Source organism: Haliotis rufescens, unplaced genomic scaffold (genome assembly GCF_023055435.1).
Source record: "Haliotis rufescens isolate VD_foot unplaced genomic scaffold, xgHalRufe1.0.p SCAF_12, whole genome shotgun sequence".
NCBI classification, from domain to species: Eukaryota; Metazoa; Mollusca; class Gastropoda; order Lepetellida; family Haliotidae; genus Haliotis; species Haliotis rufescens.
In genome coordinates, this window is record NW_025963802.1 from 25,624,107 (window position 1) to 25,647,669 (window position 23,563).

At 40.8% G+C, this 23,563-nt stretch overlaps 1 protein-coding gene across 5 annotated transcripts in view; it reads right to left on the reverse strand.

The window, feature by feature from the left end:
- Window positions 1-23,563, reverse strand: part of LOC124113357 (hydroxylysine kinase-like) — a 165,605-nt gene that overhangs the window by 81,397 nt on the left and 60,645 nt on the right. For all 5 annotated transcript variants that reach the window (XR_006857766.2, XM_046473647.2, XM_046473651.2 and 2 more), the window contains exons 3-4: window positions 22,431-22,550; window positions 6,824-6,954 (exon numbers count right to left, since the gene is read on the reverse strand). Coding sequence is in view for 4 of the 5 variants with exons in the window: in XM_046473647.2 (XP_046329603.2) it covers window positions 6,824-6,954; window positions 22,431-22,550 (251 nt within the window). In the remaining variant the exon portion in view is untranslated. The remainder of the gene's footprint in view (window positions 1-6,823; window positions 6,955-22,430; window positions 22,551-23,563) is intronic.

Sequence of the window (23,563 nt, forward strand, 5' to 3'; positions counted from 1 at the left end):
AGACTTGCCTTGAGGAATTGATGTGCCGTGTGTTGGGTCATCTGATTGAAGAAGGCCGTGTCATCAAGCTAGCCGATGACCTGTTTTGTGGAGGGGCTACTTCTGATGAAGCTCTTTACAACTGGGAACAAGTGCTACACGCCCTAAAAGAGAATAACCTCCAACTAACAGCTTCCAAAACAGTTATCTGCCCGAAGTCTACAACAATCCTCGGTTGGATTTGGTCACAAGGAACCCTTTCTGCAAGTCCACATCGGGTAACAGCACATTCATCAGTCACTCTTCCATCAACTGTACAGGGTTTGCGTTCTTTCATTGGTGCCTTCAAAGTGCTCAGCCGAGTTCTCCATGGCTACGCTAGTGTCCTCAACCCTTTGGATCAGGCTGTGGCTGGAAAACAGTCCCAAGACAAAGTAGAATGGTCTGATAACCTCACTCAAGCATTCATTAAGGCCCAGTCAACTCTTAAGGACTGCAGAACGATTACCATTCCTCGTCCAACAGACAGTCTTTGGCTAGTAACGGATGTATCTCTCAATTTGGGTGGATTAGCTGCGACATTGTATGCCAAACGACAAGACAAACTGCTCCAACGCAAAACTGAAAAAGAATCAGAAAAATTGGCTGCCATGTGAAATTGAGGCTTTGGCTATTGGAGCAGCTGTGAAACACTTCTCTCCTGTCATCATCCAGTCAAAGCACCCGATACAAGTCCTGACTGACAGCCGTCCCTGTGTGCAGGCCTACGAGAAACTTACAAGAGGAGAGTTCTCTGCCAGCTCCCGCGTGACTACATTTCTATCGACAGTCAGTCGGTACAATGTGCAGGTCAGACACATATCAGGAGCAGCAAACCTTCCATCTGACTACACTAGCCGCAATCCTGTGGATTGTTTTGACCAGAGCTGCCAGATATGTAAATTCATTCAAGACACTGATGCCTCAGTTGTCCTTGGACTGTCAGTAAAGGATGTCATACAACATGGAGCACGAATGCCCTTCACAAGCAGAGCTGCTTGGATGGACACACAGCAAGAGTGTCCTGACATGCGTCGATCACATGCCCATCTCTCTCAGGGAACCCGGCCTTCTAAGAAAGAAACAACCATACCTGATGTAAAACGATACCTCCGTGTCGTTTCAATCGCACGTGATGGTGTGCTTATTGTCAAGGAAACACTGCCATTCCAATCTCCTATTGAACGTATTGTTGTTCCTAGGTCTGTTGTCAATGGTCTCATCACTGCTTTACATCTCAGGTTTGACCATCCTTCGAGACATCAACTAAGGATGTTATTCCATCGCTACTTCTTTGCTTTGGATGTTGACCGGGCCATTGACCATGTCACCTCATCTTGCCATCTCTGTATGTCCCTACTCTCAGTGCCAAAGTATCTACAACCCCAGACTTCAGACCCCCCTCCTGAAAAGATTGGATCCTCATTTGCAGCTGATGTGATGCGCCGGTACAAACAACTTGTATTTGTCCTCAGAGAGACTGTGTCTTCTTACTCATGGGCTATGACAATACCCAACGAGCAACATGACAGTCTACGGGATGCTATTGTAACCCTATCTGCAGGCGTCCGTAACATGGAGGAAGGTGGTTCCCATATTCGTGTTGACCACGCTCCAGGATTTGTCAGCCTCGTCAAGGATCCTCTGCTTGCGAAATATGGAAATTTCACTTATCATTGGTAATGAAAAGAACATCAACAAGAACCCCGTTGCAGAACGAGCTATACAGGAACTCGGAACAGAAATTTTGCATCTGTCACCCGAAGGTGGACCACTTTCCAACACCATGCTGGCATTAGCAGTAGCTAACATGAATGCCAGACTACGTAAAGGTGGATTGTCATCAAGAGAGGTCTGGACACAAAGAGACCAGGTCACTTGCAGTCAGTTACCATTAGCAGATGCAGACCTCATCACCCAACAGAAAGACCTGCGAGAAATAAACCATCCCTACAGTTCAAGATCAAAAGCCAACGTTAAGACTGGGACATCAGTACCTAGTTTACGCATCGGAGATCTCGTTTTCCTTGTCCATGACAAAGACAAAACCAAAACAAGAGAGAAATACATGATCGTTCAGATCTCTGGTGAGTCTTGCCTGGTCAGGAAATTTACCAAATCGCAGTTCAGGTCAAAGACATATGCTGTTCCGATCAGGAATTGTTACCCTGTTCTCCCGACTGTAATGGTTCCTGACTCTCCTGGTCCTATACGTGGACTAGATTACACCACTGAGGATGACTCATCCCATCTGTGTCACCCACCGCTTTCTGTCTATGAACCCTCACCTATGATGGGCCCTCCTCAGTGTCTACCTCCCCTCCCAGAACAAATAGTCCAACCGCCTCAGCGGCCTCCAGAATACTGCCCTACAGATCAAGCCCCAACCACCAGTTCAGGCCAAGGTATACCCACTGCCCAAACGTACAATGGCCAGACTGTGTCAAGTGACTATGGCCCCACTTTGCAAAGTGAGAGTGAACTTGTTTCACCTAGTGACTTTGAAACTGTCACACCCAGTGAAATGGACTGTGTGGTATCAAATAATGGTACACGAAGTTCAGGCAGAATTCGCCACCCCCCTGCTTGGCAGACTAGCGGGGACTGGGACATTAATTGACTCTTTTGTACGATATAACATGTGCTTTATTGTGTTCATTTTGTATCTCGCCCTTAGAACCATAGGGAAAGAGGAGAGAAAGATGGTCACGCCATTACTCTTATTTCGTTTGTTATAAGTTAGTGTTTCACATCAACCATTCCGTGTTTTGGCTTCTTCATTAAACGTCTGGGCTTCCGCCAAGTGTAACGAAGCAGCAGTGTTTGTCTTTATTGGCGTACCCTAACACTGGCGACATCTGGATGTGTTCAGCACCACTAAATATCCCTAACAAACTACATTCTTGTGCATAATAATGAAAATTAATGCACCGAAAAAATAATATATGTATATTAGTTCCCATTTATAACCCTTTTAGCCACTTGAATTACGAGAAAAACAAAATAAAAAATATATAAAAAATAAAAGTGCTTTTGTAAACCAGCGCTTGCTATAAAATGCGCCGCCGCAGGCTATATTCAGTAAACAAATATTCAAAACTCTCCACAGCGCTTGGCGTATTCAATGACATTTCGTGTAGAGATGATAGATCACTGAGAGGAGCTTATGCACACTCGATGACCCCTGACGTCACAGGGCATTGTTTCGCCGGTGTGACTGGCAACAAAATACTACAAATTACGTCATAGGGTATGATTACGTGTTTGAAAAGTTTGTGGTACTGTATTCTAAAGGTAGGCCGTCAAAACAAACCAAATTGAAGAAAATATAAAAAAAATATGGTAAGCTTTGGTTTGTCAATTTACATTTTGATAAAATTTTAAGTTATGACACAAGACTTCTTGTACTAAAACATTGTTTGTTCCGGCAGATTTCTTTCAGAACATACAGTTACATGCTTATTTATTAGATAATAACAGATAAAACAAAAAACAAAAGGACAATAATAATTATTTACTATAATTTAGGCCGATAACAGTGGTGACATTACAAGTAACAGTAGTGACAAGCATAACAGTAGTGACTTTTTGCTGAAAGAGGAAATTTTATATGACTTCCACATTCCATCTTTCAACGCAACAAACAATGTTATCAAACACAAACACATCATATCAACTGAATAAGCTTTAATTTGAATGAAAAAACCTGTCTCACTGGTTAACGTGTCGGTTTTAAGACGAAAAACATTTTCAAAACAAACATTGTTGTAGAAGAATGTTGAGACATGGGTAACTCACAAAAAAAGCACATTAACATTATTGACATGGGACTTTCCATCTCCCCCTTCACCCAGAGCTGAAGATATCTCTTGAACATCCTGCTTCGTGGATTTTTTGGGATTCACTGTTGTCATAGGTGTTTCCAAACTGTCAAGAGCTGAAGATGTCTCTTGAACATCCTGCATCATGGATTGACCAAGATTCACTGGTGTCATAGGTGTTTCCAAACTGTCAAGAGGTAAAGATGTCTCTTAAACATCCTGCATCATGGATTTGTTGGGATTCACTGGTGTCACAGGTGTTTCCATATTGTCCAGAGGTGAAGATGTCTCTTGAACATCCTGCATCATGGATTGACCAGGATTCACTGGTGTCTCCAAACTGTCCAGAGGTGAAGATCTCTCTTGAACATCCTGCATCATGGATTTTTTGGGATCCACTGGTGTCATAGGTGTTTGAAAACTGTCAAGAGACGAAGATGTCTCTTGAACATCCTGCATCATGGATTTGTTGGGATCCACTGGTGTCATAGGCGTTTCCAAACTGTCAAGAGGTGAAGATATCTCTTGAACATCCTGCATCATGGATTTGTTGGGATTCACTGGTGTCATAGGTGTTTGAAAACTGCCCAGAGAAGAAGATGTCTCTTGAACATCCTGCATCATGGATTGGCCAAGATTCACTGGTGTCATTGGTGCTTTCAAACTGTCAAGAGGTAAAGATGTCTCTTGAACATCCTCCTGCATCATGGATTTGTTGGGATTCACTGGTGTCATAGGTGTTTCCAAATTGTCTCTAATCACTGTTGTCATAGGTGCAAAACTGTCCAGAGATGAATATGCTTCTGGAGTGCCATCTCTCCTTTTGCCTGTTACGCCTTTGGCGTTCAACCGCATTCATACCCATCTTTGATTCTTTGCAATGAAAAAGCCAAATATATGATTGAAAACATAACATTTAAAGAAAATTTCACAACCCTAGTCACTAGAATTGCAAAAACATGTGTTAGATGAATGGAGAAACTATGTTGACAATTACATCAAAGCCACCAGAGTCTTCTGAAATATTACAAGGAAAACATAAACAATATTCAAAGACGTCAAACGGAATAAATTGGGTTTCAAGATACCTTATCACTAATCTTACAGTAATCTATGTCACTACTGAAAACATAAACCTATTTGTAACCAGTTGGTCAAAACCTTTATAACCCTTTGTCACTAGTGTTACAGAGCCACTTAACTCATAAAATTGGAGAAAATATGTCTACAAATATTTCAGTTCAAGTCAATTTTGTAAAACTTAAAGAGGTATGTTTTAAACACATATTAAAATTAAGAAACATTAAATTACAACATATTCTTTCAAATTGTAAAATCCCTTGTCACTACTGTTACAATTCAGTGTCACCACTGTTACAACATATGCACTTCAAGTAAAACTGTTGGTAATTCAATGAAATCAGTATCAGTTTTTGTGAAACAGTTTTTAACTAGAAATGCACTTTGAAAGTAGTTCTCTGCAATTGTAAAACTTAATCTCCAAAACCATTTTCTTACAACATTAAATCAGTTGTCACTACTGTTACATTCGTGTCCCCACTGTTACAAAGCAACTAAAACGTATGAGATTAGAACAATTATGTCAATCAGTTCAAACAAATCTGTGAAGCAATGTCAAGCTTACATATATTATTGTTTCAAAACAGCTATGAAAATTAGCTGACACTTTTATCAATGCACTTTTGTCAAAATTTGTTACAATCGCTAAATCTCTAGTCACTACTGTTACAATTAAGTGTCCCTACTGTTACAAGTATTTAAAATACTCATTACTGTTGCAATCACAGATGTAAATTTGGTAATTTTGAAAATAAATTCATAAAACTTAATTGAAACGACATATATTAGTTTCAGTTGTTATGTAAGTAAAGCAGAAGCTGTATTGCAATCCATTTCAGTCACAACTGTTACCATCCTTCGTCACTACTGTTACATATACTTGCCGTATTGTCTGTTTTCTGGCCATGCATGTGTGCATTTTTCAGAACTTACAAGCAAAATTATTGTATTCATTATGATAATTATCTGTACAAACAGCCATGAATTATTCTTTCAATTTGCCTGCAGAAAACTAGTTCAACTGACGATATGTCCCCACTGTTACAATTTCTGTCCCCTCTGTTACATTATAACACAAATGACATTGTAACAGTAGTGACCGTAACATTAGTGACAAATCACTTAACTTTCATTTCTTAAATAATGATTGCTCCCTTAGGATCAAAAGACACATGCTTCCCAAACTATACACAAAATGGAAAATCAGTACACATATGCACACAACAATTATATGACATAGGTTTTCTTTCAAGCCCAGTAACAGTAGTGACGTAATAAAACATGAGATATGAAAAATGACTCACCTTATGTGTTGTATTTTTTTTATTTCTGCAGTCTCAAAAAAACAGGTGCAGCAATGTTGACATCCAAAAAGCAAGGCTTTGGAACAGGAAGTAGTTTAAGCAGTCAGCTAGGGAGACGCCATTTATTCGAACTATTTAGTTCTGATAACAGTAGTGACATGTTACCTTGTGACAAGCATAAAAACGGAAATAAATCATATATTTTTCATTCAAAAATATTTAAATAATTTGTTATACTTAATCTAAGAACATCTTTAAAGATATATGCAAAAATGTCTGACAAAAACTAATTTTGGATTAAAAATTGAATATCATGAAGTTGGGCCATCAGGCTTGTGACAAGTTAAAATGGGCAAAATTTGACCCTTCAAAGTAATTTTTTGGAGCTTAACTATAATTTATAGCTATTTTGTTTATAGTAGTATGTGCAGACATATATAAGATACAAATTAAGATTAAAACACATTTTTTAGAATAACATAATTAATGAGATACTAACATATAACAAAAAATCTTACAAATTTTGGAAATGACTCAGATAGATTTCCATGACATTGTTACATTACTATATGTGGGTTTAAAAAATACATAAGCACAAACCTTCAAAGCATATGCCATCCTTGCTATAAGTACTCCATCTTGCATCAATAATTGAGGGGTGTAGGGGACGTTCTGTATTATTTGCCCAGGTACAAATGTACGAAGATCAACCAGATGTTTCCGGAGTTCACCTGAACATATAAAAACAACTAATATTTAGATGCAATTCAAAATCAATAAAACAGAACATAGCTCAGACAAGCTCATCTCTGAACACACAATGCCATTTAGAAAGTGGTCAAATGTAACAAATGTAATATTTGGGATAACACTTTCTGAGTAAAGTGCAGATTCTCGTCCTTTTTTGGGTCGAGTCCCATGTGAGGCCCACTGACAGCTAGACACTACTTGTTCCACCGAAACGGATGTCCATGAAGCGAGACTAAATGCTAGGGCTCTGATTTCGTGAGCTGGGCAGGATCCAAGATGGAGTGTAGAATTCTGTGCCTGCGTATAACTGGCTGCAACGGTACCCTTAAGCCAGCCTGCTATCTTAGCCTTGGTGATGTGCTTATTGGAATGAGGCTTGCAGAATATGAATAGTCTCCTTCGATGGCGTCTATGTGGGTCTGTAGCCGAGAGATAGAATTTGAGAGCTCTGATGGGACATAAGAGTCTGTCTTGGTGATCAACTGTCGACCCCAAGGCAGGAATACTGATTCTTGGCTACGAAATCTGGGAGCGATCTTAGAGTGATTGAGGTCCAATGTTGATGCATGGAGTTCTGAAACTCTTGCTGCTGTAGCCTGGCTAGAAGAAAAGACGCTTTCCTGGCTTTTTGGAGTAGGGTTACCAGCTTTAGCCATGGGCTTGTTAGGTTCCGTTAACAATGCCGATAGATTCCACTTGGGAAAGATACGAGGCGTTCGAACATCTTCTAGTAGAAAGGATCTCATTAGTCTGTTTAGAATGGGATGGTTTCCGATTGATAATCCGTCAAGTTCAAGTACAGAATATAGGGCTGATCTGTAACCTTCTATTGTCCTGTGTCAGAATTTGTTCTAGTAGAAAATCCTATACCATAGGGATGGTTATAGCATTAATTATAATCCCTTGTCGTCTTCTCCACTGGACGAACCTGTCCAATCTGTTGTCATATACAAGGGAGGATGAAGGTCTCAATGATCTTGCCACAGTCATACTGTAGATCACTCACATGGTAATCTCGTTATACTCTATTGTTCTGTGTTTGTAGGTGAGCGCATCAGATTCACAGTTCCAACCCAAGCCAAGGGCTCACTCTAGTGAGTCACCCTGGCCGAAGGTAAGCCAAAGTTCTGTAGTTTCCGATCTAGCATCGGACGGAAGGTCTGCCACAACAGATGGAATATGCCTAATGTTGAAACCACTTGTGCAAGCAAGTCTTTCATTTTCCGTACAAGTTCCTTGGCTTCTGGTGGTGTTGGTAGGCTATGCAAGCAGTTGTCAACATATACACAAAGAAAAAGGTTAAGCACACCCCTATTTCTGAACCATGACAAATGGCAAAAATCATGGCATGGGATGACTGACCACAGGAGCTGGGCGATACCAATGTCATCGGATAGAACAAACATTTGACAACAAATGAAGAAGATATTGGTGAGTTGTGATTGAAATTTACTGACAAAAACATCATGGTAACACAGGTACTGTTTTTGACCTGAGACAATACCTAAAAAAAGTATGGAGCTGCAGGATTAAGTAAACGAGTTATGTTTGATGTTTCATGTGAAAATGTACCTTAAAGTCTCTACTTGACATGACACGTGAAACAGATCAGTAGCAGGTATAACCGTCACGTGCCCGGATGACGCATTCCAACCTATGTCTAATGCCTCCAGTCAGACGTTGGATCTGTTATTGGGTCAACAACAACCACTCCTAATGCAATGCTGCTTCCGATTGGCGTAAATCTTGTAAGGATGATATCATGCCTGTATGCGCTGCCCCAGAATATCCCAAACATGTTCAAGGGGTTTCAAATCTTGGCTCATTGCTGGCCAGGGTAGAGTCGTTATTGCATTGGCCCTCATGTAATCCACGACTGCATGCGAACGATGAGGCCTGGCATTGCCATCCATGTTCTGAGGTTGAGTAGCAGTAGGGTTGTTGTCAAAATGAGGAACGACGACTGGCCTCAAAACGTCCCGGATATACTAAGCCCCTGTTAAGTTGCCCATTAGGGTGACCAAATCCAACGTGCAATCATGAGAGATACACCACCAAACCATTACCGAGCACCCGCCGGATGCAACAGTCTGTTTAATGTTCCTGGGGGTGTAGGCCGTGTTCCGGTGCCTCCAAACTCTCATTCTTCCATCAGTGATGTGGAGCAGAAAGCGACTTTCGTCTGACCAATGGATCTGTCTCCAAGTTCTCAGATTCCAGTTCTGTCGCGCAATACACCATGCTAAATGAGCAGCTTTGTGGTGATCTCTCAACAAGGGACGCTTTATGACTCATCTAGCCCTCTTTCCTGCTGCTTTCAGTCAGTTCATGACGGTTCTGGTGCTGAAAAGACGATTGGGCAACCACAGCTGTTTCAGACGAGTACTTGTTCGGGTTCCTGTCTTTCGCGATGTGTCGCCACAGGAGGTCTTCCGGGTCTGGCACGGTCCTGTACATCACTGTTCTGAGTATGTTTCTCGACTAAACGCCTTAAACAGTGTGATGATACCCCAAATTCCGAACAATGGCATTACAACACATTCCTGCATGCCGATTATTTGCCATCTTGTGGCATTTGATAATCGCCTTTGTGCCATGGTCACACAATGTTATGGAATAACTGTTTAAAACCGAGCTTAAAAAATATACTACTTTTAGAGATACTTGAGGGCTGCATGCTGCACAGGCATACAATGCATGGCATGTGAGCTTTCGTCATGCATGACTGGTTACATCATCTCGAGAAAACATAATTCTTCCTGTAATTATATCCTTCATGACTGTGACAAATATTGGGACCAAAAAATAATGAAATAGATCAGGGTGTGCTGAACGTTTTTCTTTGTGTATAGAATGACTTCTCTATAGATTTGAGTACTTCCGCATTGCCATATTTATGATCTGAGACATGTTTCTATAAAGCATAGCTGGCACAACATGACAAGCAGGTGGTGCTGAATGGTAGGACTGGCCATTTTTACACATCTGGAGTGCGATCATGTTCCATGTTTCGCCAAATGAAACGCAGAAGAGGTTTGTCTTACTTGATGGAACATGGCTTTTATGTCTCCCGATATTGCAACCGCATGTTGGCGGAAACGAAGAAAGACCCCCAGCAGTGATGATCTGACTGTTGGCCCAGGCAGAAGGTGCTTGTTCAAGTTTGGCAGTTGTGCTCAAAGGAGCAGATAAATACTAGGTGAAACTTCCCATTGTGTTCAACGATCAACAGTGGTGAGGAAAGTACCAGGATTCTTCTGATTTCTCCACTTCCTCCTAGGTGAGTTTCTTTACATAGCCTGCCTAAACGAGCTTCTTGATTTGGTCATTGTTGATTCTGGAAAGATCCAGACGATCTCTAAGTCGCCTTTCAGTACTCCTGAGTGTAGGCATAACCATTTGTCGATGTCTTTTGAAGCAGGTTCCATCCTGTGTGTGTAACAGTGGGATGGCATGGTGACTAACACCATCAACATCTATCCTGACAGTTTCAGATTCTAGAGTCATAATTGCCTGTTTATCTTGTTTGGAGCTTGTCACATGTTTCTCGGTGAAAGGCAAAGTGTTGATATGCCACAATCGCTCATTGCTCACAACAAGATCTGAATTATTGGTGCTGTGGGTGTTCTCTGGTCCAGATTCATTGGATAAACCCTGAAGGGACCAACCAAGTTTGATAGACACTGCTATAGGTGCATTTATGGGTCCAAACTGATGGGAAGTATGAGATGGGCATTGTCCGATCCAATGAGAATGGTGGTTGGCTGAGCTCCATCAATTTTAGGTATTGGTAACTTGTGCAAATGTGGCCAACGCCTTTACAGGGCTCTAACTGGATATGTGTACTCGGACATACACTAGTTATCTGCAGTGAAGGCACCCTTTATGGTGTACCTAATTTTAGGTTTGCCAATAGGAGATATTTGCAGGTCAACTGAGTGTCCATTACACCTGAATTGCTCCTTGTTGATTGTGGTCAGCAACATACTGTCCAGCTTTGTCTGAAGCATTATGCACAGTTGATTGTAACACCATAGTTCTCAACAACACTTTGACCACCTTTAGCATGATATCAGGTGGATATGAGGGTTGATCAGTGTACACTTTGCCTGTACTGACTTTCACAGAATACACTTTGGAGGCTGTCTGCTGTATAGCCACATGCAATACAGTCACTTCCTTACATATGTGACATGCTTTCTTGAGTGTGCACACCTCTGGCTGATGTGTTTGCCCACATTTCCAACATCACTTGCCTTTATGTAACCAGTGATGTACTTGGTTCACTGTTAGTTTCTTCAATCCTGGACATATATTCAGGAAGTGTTTATTGTTGTTACAGTATGGACAGAAAGGGTTGGTCACGTGACTCCTTGCAGACTTGTAAGAAGATCCAGGTTTCTGTTCAAATGGTTTGGATTCCCTTGCATAGAATAAAGCCGCAGGTGCAGACCCCTTCTGTCTTATCCGTGATGGATACCAATTGTCAGGTTAAGTACTCTCTATTTTGTTTCCCAGGTATATGACTCGCTTCCATCCGTAAACTGAAGGAGTCTGCCAAGGCAAACAATCGTGCGGTCTCCGTCTTCTGTGTTCCACAATCCCTGTACTGTGAGGTTGTCCATATGGGCTCCCCATCCCGAATCTGACACATCTTTGAATAGATGGTGTTCGGGCGTCGAATATGTCAGAGGGATGCCGCTCATCACATGGTCTCTGTGATTCCACCAATGGAGGTCTCGTAGTAATCTGGGAGGTAACTGAGTCTGGAACTCTAGGCCGTGAGATTGTATAGAGTGGATCCATGTCTGTATAGAATGTAGCATCAGCCTTCCTCTGAAGAGTCATATCCTGTGGAGATGTTAAGTTGCCTAGAAGAGACATCCACCACCACAGCGACTTGTTGGGTTGACTTGGAGAGTGATTGAATCATCTTGATAGTCTTGCTGAAAAGATCCTCTGGTGGGCATAGATATCCCCTGTCTAGCTGGAATCTTGCTCCAATGCATATGATGTCTTGAACCGGAGTAGTCTCGGACTTGGAAGGATTGACGAGGAAGCCTAGGTAGGTCATTAGTTGGTCCAAGAATATCATGTTCTGATGCAGTTGAGCTTTCTCTTGGTCTGCGGCTAGGAAATTGTCCAGGTAGCCATGGATTCGTACTAGCTGGAGGTGGGCAAACCTGATGACTGGCACTGGAATCCTGGTGAATAGCCAAGGGGCTACTGATATCCCGAAAGGTAAGATCTGGAACTGCGAAGCGCAGGTATTTCCTTGATGATGGGTGTATAAGGACATGAAGATAGACGTCTTGTAGGTCGAGGCTGATGAGCCAATCCTTTCCTCAAAGTCGACCACAACTTCTGTACAGATTCCATCTGAAACTTTGGAGGAGGTACCAGGAATTTCTTGTTGAGGATCTGTAAGTCGATGATCATCTTCATGTAGCCATGACAAAAGGGTCTATAATGGCAGAATGGGTGGCAAGGAAGACAGGACCGGCTTTCACCTCTGCCCCCGGATCTGCCCCGGCGATAGGATCCTCGTTTCTTGTAGTTGGACTGATGAAAAGACTCGTGAGAAGACTGACGCTTGTCGTACTCCCGACTCGGTTGGAATGAATCCTTCCTGGAGGGGACAAACATCTTCTTAGGTGGTTGTTTAAATGACAAGTCATTCTGATCCCAGGAACACTTCAGGGGATAGGAAGATCCATGTGCCTTGGCAGCTAGGTTGATAGTTGATGCTTGAAATCGTTCAGTTGTATCTTGTCTGACCTCGTCTATGACATTTGCCATTGAATGTCTTGGGAGCAGATATTGGTTGTGACATTATCAACCTCTTCGTTTGGTTGGAAACTGCTCTTTAACGTATCTGCGCTTGTAGTTCTTGACGCTGAAACCAGAGTAGCTATGAAGACATCCAGACTTGGGTGGAGAGTAAGTCTTCCTGCATTATGACTATGGTGTCTAGCAGGCTGTGAATGAGTCCAACTTGATCCGTCCTAATATTCATAGGAGTTTCTCCAGATATGCTTCATATGATGCCTGCAACGGTGGAATGCTGTGCCTGATTCTGGCGACAAACCAGTTGATATAAGCGCCAATGTCCATTGAATGTCTGGATGACATGGACAGGTCCTTGATCCGTGAAGGTAATGTGACATTAGTATTAAGGTTGCGTACTAGCTTCGAAAAGTCTTCATCCAAAACTTGATGATCCGGAAGTGGGGAATCATGTGTTTTTTAGAACTTCCGCTTCAATGGAGGTAAGGGTAGCTGGTCATCATGTCTGAGCTTGAGTAGATTTACAGATGCCTGATCTACAACCCTGTCTGCATAACTCAGCCACAGCAATGTCTGGTGTATGTGTTGAGATGATATAGGAGCATGACATCCTCCGTACATCTTAGTGGTGAATTTTTGGTCATTGGTGGTTGGATGATACAATTCTTCAATGAATTCCACAAAGCTGTATCCTTCTGTATAATCCTGCTGGGGTGAATCGTCAGACTGATTAACCTCTTAATATAGGTGTGATTCCACCTCAGAATGACCGTGGGTAACTCCCGCGAGGGGTTGATGTTCATCATAATCCATACACTCAACGTGTTCCTTGTGCGGTTCATCATCCGCTGGTGTCCATGCTTCCGCTATGAGTAAGGTCCGTCGGTCGGTTGGACGGTCCCATGCGGTCCGAATGGTCTGCTTGGATACTGTCGGTTGATGGCTACCATACGGTTGAAGCAACGCTGCCATAACGGTCTGCTGGGTTACCTTGGAGTCCGTGTACAGTGACTGTACAGTGTCATTGCTGGGGAGTATGGCCTTGAGATACCCTGACGAGACCCAAGCTGAGATGTATATTAGATGCCCATGTATCATGGGAGGCTGGTCGGTGTGGTATGGCTGGTCGGTGTGGTATGGCTGGTCGGCTGGGGTAGGCCGTACAGCCGTGGCTGTAGCAGAAACAGATGGCTATCCCCCATGCGGTCTCTTGGACGGAGGACTCTTAGCCAATACTGTCTGCTTCTTCTTAATCATCTTCATGTCCTTAGTTATAGCTGAGAAGCGTGACTCAAACATAGCCTCCATCATCTCCTTCTGTTGTTTGAAGACTTTTTAGAGAAGTCCATAGAGAACGAGGAGATGATACATTTGCCGGAGTAAATGGTAGCGCTGGGATAGAGTCAGAGGCTAGATAGCCCACATGACATCGACATTCTGCTTGGCTGCTTCTCGTCTTCTTGTTTTTTTCAAAGCTTCGGGGAGCTTGGTGAAGGCCTTCTTCGATGGAGAGGAGCACTGGTAGTAGCACAGCAGTAGTTATGAGGATCTTCCGTGACCTTAAAATGGCCACACTTCTTACAAGCAAAAGAAGTGGGAGACTCCATTGCGACCTCACAAACACCTCAAACCAGCCTTATACTTACGTGAGTATGATTGTCACTACAATCAGCAGGTATTAATATAGACTTAATATGTCTATTTTAAGAAAACTTATAGAAAAATCTTTAATAAATGTGACTTATACCAAGTGCTTGATAGTTACAGCTATAACATTTTTGTGTTGACTTTAGCACACACAGGAAAGAAGTGAGGTTTCCCACCATTACGCATGTCATAGCTTGGGTTGCTTTTGTGCTATATTGGGAACAACTAATTGTTTAATTGACAGTGAAGAGGAAGTCTGTTGAAAATCTGAACATTTCAGTTAGCATGATTAAAGCCATAATACAGGATTTATGGCAAAGATGTAATAGAGGTAGAGGATTCGCAAGAATTATTGAATTTTCATCTGTCATGATGACAAGCTATTTTTGGCGTCAAATGTGCATTTTTATACAAAGGCATACAATTCACTTGATATATCATTTCGTTGAAGTTTGTTTGATCACAGTTTACCTAAATCTGTCAGATAAAAAATATGATCGCATAATTCTTTTAGCGGTCTATGAAAAAAGAGGTGAAATTTGCTAGTCTTTTCAGACATAACAAAATCTCAGACAACACTTAATTAGCACAGTCTGTTCTTAAAAACCATTCTTTATATATGCAATTAATTTTACATTCTCAGACAGGAAATGCAATATTAGTAAAATCTGAATATATTTTACATTTGGATACTTATACTGCATTACTACCTGAATGCTTCTACTGGTGTTTTTTCACTTAGGAGACATAGCTGTGATAGGTCAGAGTACAGAAGTTGTTGTACCCACTACTAGTTATTTGGCTCCTGCCTTTCACAGCTACCATGTGACCAGAAGAGGTCACGTATAACCACATCACTGCTAATAAAGAACTTCACAGGGAGGTAGCAAAACGATGGGAGGGCACTTTAGACATAGTCAAGCAAGATAAGCATCCAATTTTTTTTTATCTTATCCTGCATTGCTACCTTAATGCTCTTTATCAGATGGAACAGAGAGGGGCATACCTTTCAGACAGAATTATGGATAGGATAGACCTTCCAACCAGTCTGGGTAACCAGATAGCATCCTTCCTGTCAGATAGAGCCACACGAAGAGTAGGAGGTGTGAAATCCAGTCATGGAGACTGGAAAAGTAGAAAAGGCATCGGCCAAGTTCTAAATTCCGATTCCTGCTGCTGGAATATGTGGAAAACTGAAACCCAATAGTCTGCGGTAATTACTACCAGAGAGGTCACAGATCAGTTCCGAGGTGTAAGAATCAAGATCGTCTGGGTTAAGTAACCTGCTGCGCTACCACCAGTGGAACTAAACTATGACATGCTCAAGAGCCAAGTCTCAGAGATAATGACTAGCAAAGACAGTATCTGAGCGCCAAAAGCAACACCCCATGATGGATTTGATTGAATAATTGCCATGGAGAGCACTTGTCGAGGCGACAGCTCGAATCTTATGGGGGTTGCTGGCTACAGGCAGGGTCATACCTGCTCTGTGCTCGAATCAAACAAGGGGGACGTCAAGGGCGTGTAATTAGCTGACTTGAGTTGCTGTAGCTAAAACCAAGAGAAACACTGTGATTTTGGTAAGATTGAAGCCAGATGCCGAGTGGATTGGTTCAAATGGAGAGACTTCAATACCCTATTGAAATTCCACGCTGGGCGACGAAATTTGGCACTTTGATCCTCCAGACAAAATGACTGCGAAAGTGACTGCAGCTCTGGGATCTTAGTCAATTTGCGATCTGTAGGAACTGCCAACACCGAAATGAGGGCTACCAGATATGTAGTTATGGTACTACCCTTGAGGTGACACTTTTTGTGGAAGTGGAGAAGGAATTCAGCAAAAAGGCTGATGAGTGAGAAGTCCCCTGGTTGTGCAGACACCAGACAACTGTGATGTTGTCTGTGGATATGGCGAGTACTTTGCCCAGACAGGACTGCCAATGAGACATGGCCAGGATGAGTGCTTCTAATCCTAGATTGTTTTTGTGTCATCGGAGTTGATCGTTTGACCACAACCTGGAGGCAGTATGAATCTCCAAATGCGCTCCCCCAGCCTTGTTGTGATGCGACGACGAACAGGTGGAGGGAAAGCTTGAGCACTGTCAAGGAGACACTGTCGCAGACATTCCATCTCACTGTCCACCAATAAAGACATGGGGGGCTGTGGGTTCTGCCGACGAATAAACAGATAAGCTGTAGTCGGCCTCTGGCTGCCAGGTCCTAAGCTGACGCAGAGTGCAAGCTGGGTGAAGGGCAGGAAACAGATGGTCCTGTATTTTGAGCTTGAATGACAGAGGGAGTTCCAACTTGAGCTTGAGCTTGTAGACGATCCATCCCAGTTGTGTAAGTAGACGAATCCCTATAAAGTAGAAGGGTTTGTGTGTCCTGCTGATTCAGTAGGCAGTCGTTGATGTAAGATGTTGTAGGCTTGATAATCTGGGTAAACAACCACGGGGACATGTAAATGCCGAAAAGGAGGACAGCCCACTGGTAGTGGATACCCTGGAAAAAGAACACAAGAAGATAAGCGTCCTGGAGGTCAAGACTGATTGATTCTGGTACTGAGTAGTTTCAACATTGTTAAAAGTAGGGAGGACATTCCAGGTTACGCTTGTTGAAGACGAAATTTGGATGAGTTTTTCTTGGGCATCAGGAAGACTGGGTAATAGAATCCTGGAGGCGCTGTTGGTTGGAGTGAGGGACAGTTTGGAGAAATCATCATCCAACACCAATATTAAATCTGTGAGCATGGGATCCAGTGGAATGGATGTAGGGGAAGACCCAAATTGTTTCCCTTTTCTCAACATTCGGACCCGGGGAGGGAGCGACCGAGACCAACCGGTCCGCCATCCAATCCGGCACTTTTATAAGACCCAAGTGCATGTCTCACTCCAACGCAGTTGACTCGAGGGATATGCCAACTGAGCTTGCCAACTGAGCTTGTCGATGAGTCTGAATGATCATCGTATTGACGACGAAAAGAGGGGACCGATGGGTACTGCAACATTGAGTGGTTTATAAGTTTGGATTTCCCAACATGCAAGTCCACTCTACTAGTGCAGAGTATTTTACAGACTTTTGACCAACAAGACGTCCCTCTCTTATTTACCGGTAGTTTTAAAATATTTTATTATGTAGTTAATTATGTTGGGAGAGATTAGGATGTAGAAAGAAGGGAATATATATATGTAGGGTTTTCATTAATATAATTTGTTTAAAGTTTACTTGGGGGAGAAGGAGCAGGAATAGAAATAAGAAGGTTTAGGGATAGGTTACAGTTGACAGGAAGTTGAGAAAAGGTGATTTCTTCATGATGATTGTTGGAATTTGTAAACATTTTACATGGTTTGTTTATTAAGGCTAAAAAAATAAAAGTCTTGGTCCCCAGGCATCGCCCGCATCATCATAAAGTCCGCTTAACGTTCTGTTTTTATTCCCATTTAAAAAATAAAAATCCTTAAAAATTCTACATCTCGAACACAGGACCCTGGCTGGGAAATGCTACAATATTTTAGAGTGCAGTTGCCTCCCCTTACATGCTTTACTAACCATCTCCTGTTATGGTCATTGCGGCAATAGGTGTTTGTGTGCTTGTCTGCAAATTTGGTCAATGAAAACATGAAATTTACGATAAAACATCACTAGACATGATGATTTACAAATTGTGTACTGTATGCCGGACAATGTTTCATACACAGAGATTAAGGTTACCTATGTATTTGTCTCATGAAATAAGCCGGGAAATAGCCATCAATTGTTCACACATATTCTCTCCTATCTATGGGTGATTTAGTTTATGAGATTTTTGCAGCTAGATGGTGTAATAACAGGACTAACTTGCATACTTCAGTATGGATTTGTTGACATGCAGTGTGCGAGCTTAGCCTCATTTTTGTAATTGATATCTTTTCCCGTAAAAACCAAGCCTCGTTCTCAAGAGCTACAAACAGTAAACACAATTTGCTTGCAGATGACCTATTCACTCTCTAGTCTCTGTCAACTGGATAAACAGAGGTTTCTAATAAAACAACTGTGTTTTTGTACTTTTATTAGTTTTCCATGTTACGAAATATATTCACTGAATACTAATGCTTTTCACCTGGATTATAAGGTTTATTCATTTCATGATGAGGACCATCTTTGAAAATCTTTTCCCAACCTTATGCATACCTGACAGGGACTGCATGGGCAGCCATAATGATACGATGTCTTACATTTTCTCTCAGGAGGAATACCATCATTCTACCTTTTGTTTCTATTTTCTTTCTGACTTTTTGGATGGCATAAATGCACATACATTCACAAGATGCAAAATTCTACGAGCGGTTTTTATTCTACATAATATCAATGCATACACAAGCCTTATTGGTACAAATGTACTCTTGATATTTTCCACTTGAAAATTTCATTAGTTTTAGAGGTGTCAGAATTCCAATATGTTCATACCTTTCTTGACAAATCTCCAGTGGTGTCAGTTGGAAGTTGCATCATGATAAATAGTTAGTAAGAGACTGGTATTCCAAGTGAGTGCCAAGAAAATAACAGTTGAAACACACAATTTAACCATGATTTAGCATAAGAATGCAACAGCCAAGGTATAATCCAAAAGTAATCGTCAACCACAACAGTAACAGTAGTATACTGCTACAGCGGATGATAGGTTTGAGCCAATCATTTTACTGATAGAGGTCTTCGTGACTAAAATCTTGACTATTTCCGGCACTGTGAAGGGTTACTATTCCTAATTAAAACTAACAAACCAATACATATTTGAGATTTAAGTTCTATTTAAGCACAAATGTCTTTTCAGTAGGATTACACTGACAAACTATGTCCTGACAGCTTAAGACAGAAAGAACCAAATGTCAAACACCACAACCTGTAAACCATCAGTTTAGACCCCTGACACACAGGGGTCTAGACCCTCAATGACATATCAGTCAATACAAATTAAAGCAAACGGTGTTAAACTGCCCTAAAGTAACATATCTATCACTAGAATGTGATGCTATCAGTAAGGTGCCAGATTTATTTATGTTTCTGGCCGCTCTGTGTGGGACTTCTTGGTCACTTCGAGGGGGAAACTGGGGACTGTCTTTTATCCAATTAAAAACATGTTTACAGTTGTAGCTCCTCCTATTTTAAGTTGGATATGGGAAGCTTATTGATCAGTGATTGCATAGGAATTGGCCCTTCCTCCCCTTAAGATAGATGGAACCCATATTTTTGTGAATGACTTCTACCCTGTGAGAGAATATTTTGAGGTCACGTGACTTTAATCAACATGTTCTCACAGCCTCTACAGTGCATGGAAGGGTTATATTTTGGTATTATTTTGATAAATTGACATATGTTGAAATGGGAAATATATGAAAACATAACATGTTCATATAGGATTTGTAATAAAAGGTTTATATGAGGTAGGTGTAGAGCCCAGGATTTTTCACTTGCTGTGACAGGGGCTGTGACGTCACAATGGGACCTTAAGCATTGAATCTATTTATAACCTGTGTGAAAGCGAGGCTTGGTTTTCATCTATAAGCAGTAACATAGGCTGAGCTCGCACACTGCATGATGCTTCTTCCGATGTTGTGTGCTCACAATAACATTTTCTCGTGAAATAAAATCAAAGCCCATTGTATGGGTGTATTTTGCACTGGTAGTCCACGGTATTCAATTACTGTATTTTACTCCTCTAGGAATACATTTATGTAGTGAGGCCAATTGCCAGGTACGCAACTGTATTTCCAGGTATGCAGCTGTTTATTTGCATGGTTACAAACTAGTTTGAACAACAACACAAAAAGAAAAAAGAGGCCCACCCGCACAATATTTTCCAATAGCCATTACCTGAGAACAAAATACTTTCATTTTTTAAAGCTTAATTTTATCGTATTTTCCACAAGTCTGTCATCATTCCATACATGTGACAAATTGTCAGTGGGTGTCAGGGACATAAAGCCTTCGATATCAGGAAGATATTTGCTCCTAACATGGAGAATGATAAAATAGCAACAATTAAATTAAAATGTTAAACAGTCATCACAATCTGTCAATTTACAATGGCTTAGTACCACAAAGTTCAGTTTTCCTGAGCCATACTCAGTTAGCATGCTTTCTGGGCCTTCATTTATGGAACACACAAAAAATTTGAGAGAATAACAATTAAATTAAATTTCTTTTTTTTTCTAAAAAGGATAATAATTACTGTTTTTCGATTTAAAATTTGTCAGTTAATAATGTCAGTAAATTTAAAGAATAACTTGACTGACCTACAGGAATATGTAGCTGTACACACAAAGTATGTTTATTGACCCATGCATGTTTCGACCTTGAAAGATACATAGGGCAATAATAATAAAAAGACAATCTACCCTTATCACTTTTGGTAAAAGGTCATTTCGGATAAACGCAAACATATTGAAAAAAACGAATGATCGGTAGCTTGACCATTTGGCGACGTGTTCAATATGACCAATCTTCCAGGTAGATGCAGTCTTGGTGAGATATTGGTGAAAATATGCCTAAGAAGTATCAAGTGTGTTTATCTGACGAAACATCATTGCCCCTAATTTAAAGAAAACAAAGTGTTTTTTTCTGTCTGTGATAATCTATTTTACATAGTCTGACTTTTTCACTTCATTAATTTCCTAGAAGTGTTTGAGTCATTCAATTTCCAAGAAGTGTATACCATATTTGGAAGTGCCATTACGTTTTTCTATGATTTGGGAAAGAAAGTGCCTTGTGCCTCAACCTTTCTGACCTAGACATGTATTAATCTCATAGGTTGACTAATACCGTTGTATGCAAATCAGACTGCCGATCTAGGATGCTAGCTAAGCATTAGCCATTCAAAAATAATCACATGATATTAGGGCTGGCAAGAATGATTGATAATCAGAATTATCATCGATGGGAAGAAATATTAACGATTATCGATATGAAAATTGTGTCATCGATAATGCCTTACATAAACTATTGTGATGAAATGAAGTTTAGATTTACCAAAACAGACTTATTATTGTCAATAATGCTAATTGTTGAAGATAGAAAGTAACTGTATTTGTTATATCTCAAATGTCCACTAAGTAATCCATGAATAAATGTGCCACCACTCACCAGTGGAGTGAAATATGTTGATTTCTTTAGGATTTTAATTTGCGTATTAGCTCAAAGATACATCTTCGATACTCATCAATAATTGATCGATAATTAGTTAACGGTTATTGATCTCTATGATCTGTATCGATAGCCAGCCCTACATGATACATTCTTGTGAAATTTGACAAAGTTCGATGTGTTGATATTTCTGTGCAGACAAGACTGCGCTTGCTGGTCATACTTTGTTTTTTTTCAAAGAGTCTAATGGCGTAACTTTGAGGTATATTGACATTAAAGCATATTTTCAGAAAATTCTGATAACCTATTAAGTCATGTATAACTGGGCCAGTCATATGTATCGAGATTTGTATTAAATTATGCAGGAAAAAACATGCTGAGAAGAAGTGATAAGTACTCGGCTGGTTACTTATTTCAAATGCCCTTCAGGCACCTAGTTGTTACAACTATCCAAGTTTTCTTTTTCATTATTACATTAATTAAATTGGTCACCATATGCATTTAATTACCAGTTGATTACTAGAAAAAGGCCCATCTGGGTCAAATGGGCCCCCTGGCGGGTGACCGTGATCAAGGATGCTAATCGGAGAGGCTCCCGGATAGATCAGGAGGTATCACATGTATGTCATTCATCCGATGTCTAATGCATGAACCAAACCATAGGCTCTCACAGGGGTGTTTCAGCTGGCTGATTCAAGTCTTAAATCACACAATACCAAATAAAATACAATGCAAAGGGCCACAAGTCAGCATTAGGGTCAAAATGATACCCCAAACTCTGCTGTTAGGCGTACCTTTTACAAACATAAGCACTTCATGCATAAGTAGACAAGTTAGAAAGAGACAAGAACTTTTCATTTAGTTGAGATAATAATGGAAGCTTTTGTATACACAATAAACTTACCTTGTTCATCTGTATGAGAAGTGATTTCCAATGACTGTTCCTCTCTGTTTATATTCAGTACTATCATCTGGGTTTGAATGCCATTCTTTAACAGACAGTTCATGAATGCATGTTGTGCTTCTGGAAGAGAAACATGAGTAAGGGGAAAACATTTGACTACAAATATTATTATATAAAGACATTTGCACCTATTGGGCTACTGGACAATAATATGTCTACTTGTCATTACTTGCAGGGATGACTATTTGTATGCAAACTGATATTATCATATTACCGTATATCACTGTGTATAAAGTGAGTTTATCGTACATAGAATGAGGGGGTTAAGAAGGGGGGTTGTCTTATACACGGAGTCAAAGATATCACATTTTTTTCCAGTTGTTTCACTTTCAGCTTCCACTGGCGATGTCAACCGGCGTCAGATAGCCAGCCCAGCATTTGACAATATAACTCTGCATTTCATCCTAAATAACTGTTCCAATAACTATTTCCTTACATAAACATGATTTGTATCTGTTCTCTTTGAATAAAGTTGACTATGTTCTGAAAATAAAGTTGAAATGACCCAGATTCTCACCAAGTTCCAGAGTCAATCTTGTAAACTTTACAATAAACTATATATTTATATAATTATCCTATTTAATACTATGCATTTCTTCCTTCTTCTTTTGAGCTTTCTGTGATATGGCTTGAACAAAGTTTCAAGCTTCTAAAACACAATTCACACGAACAAATCCCAGTATAACCATGGTCACCATCCAAACAAATGGGTCACAGGCATATAACCCTGTGTATAGGGACCTACAAGATATGATCACATGACTATCCCTGCCACATCATTCTCTTCCTTAGAGCTGACAGGCCAGAGGAGCTGTGCTGTGGCTATGGTCGGGATGGCACATAATGTGTGAGATAGGATAAGCATATAAATATACAATTTTTTGAAGAATTTACATATTTTTAAACTTATCCTATATCTCACATTTATCCTGCAGGTAGACGGTCAGGCATGGATACCTAACCTGTTTAAAGAGGAGGCACTATCAGCAGACTAGAATGGTGCTGTAGGGCAGAAGTCATGGCCTGCAGGAGCGACCCTATGTCTGCAGAAGGAGACTGCAACAAGGATCTAC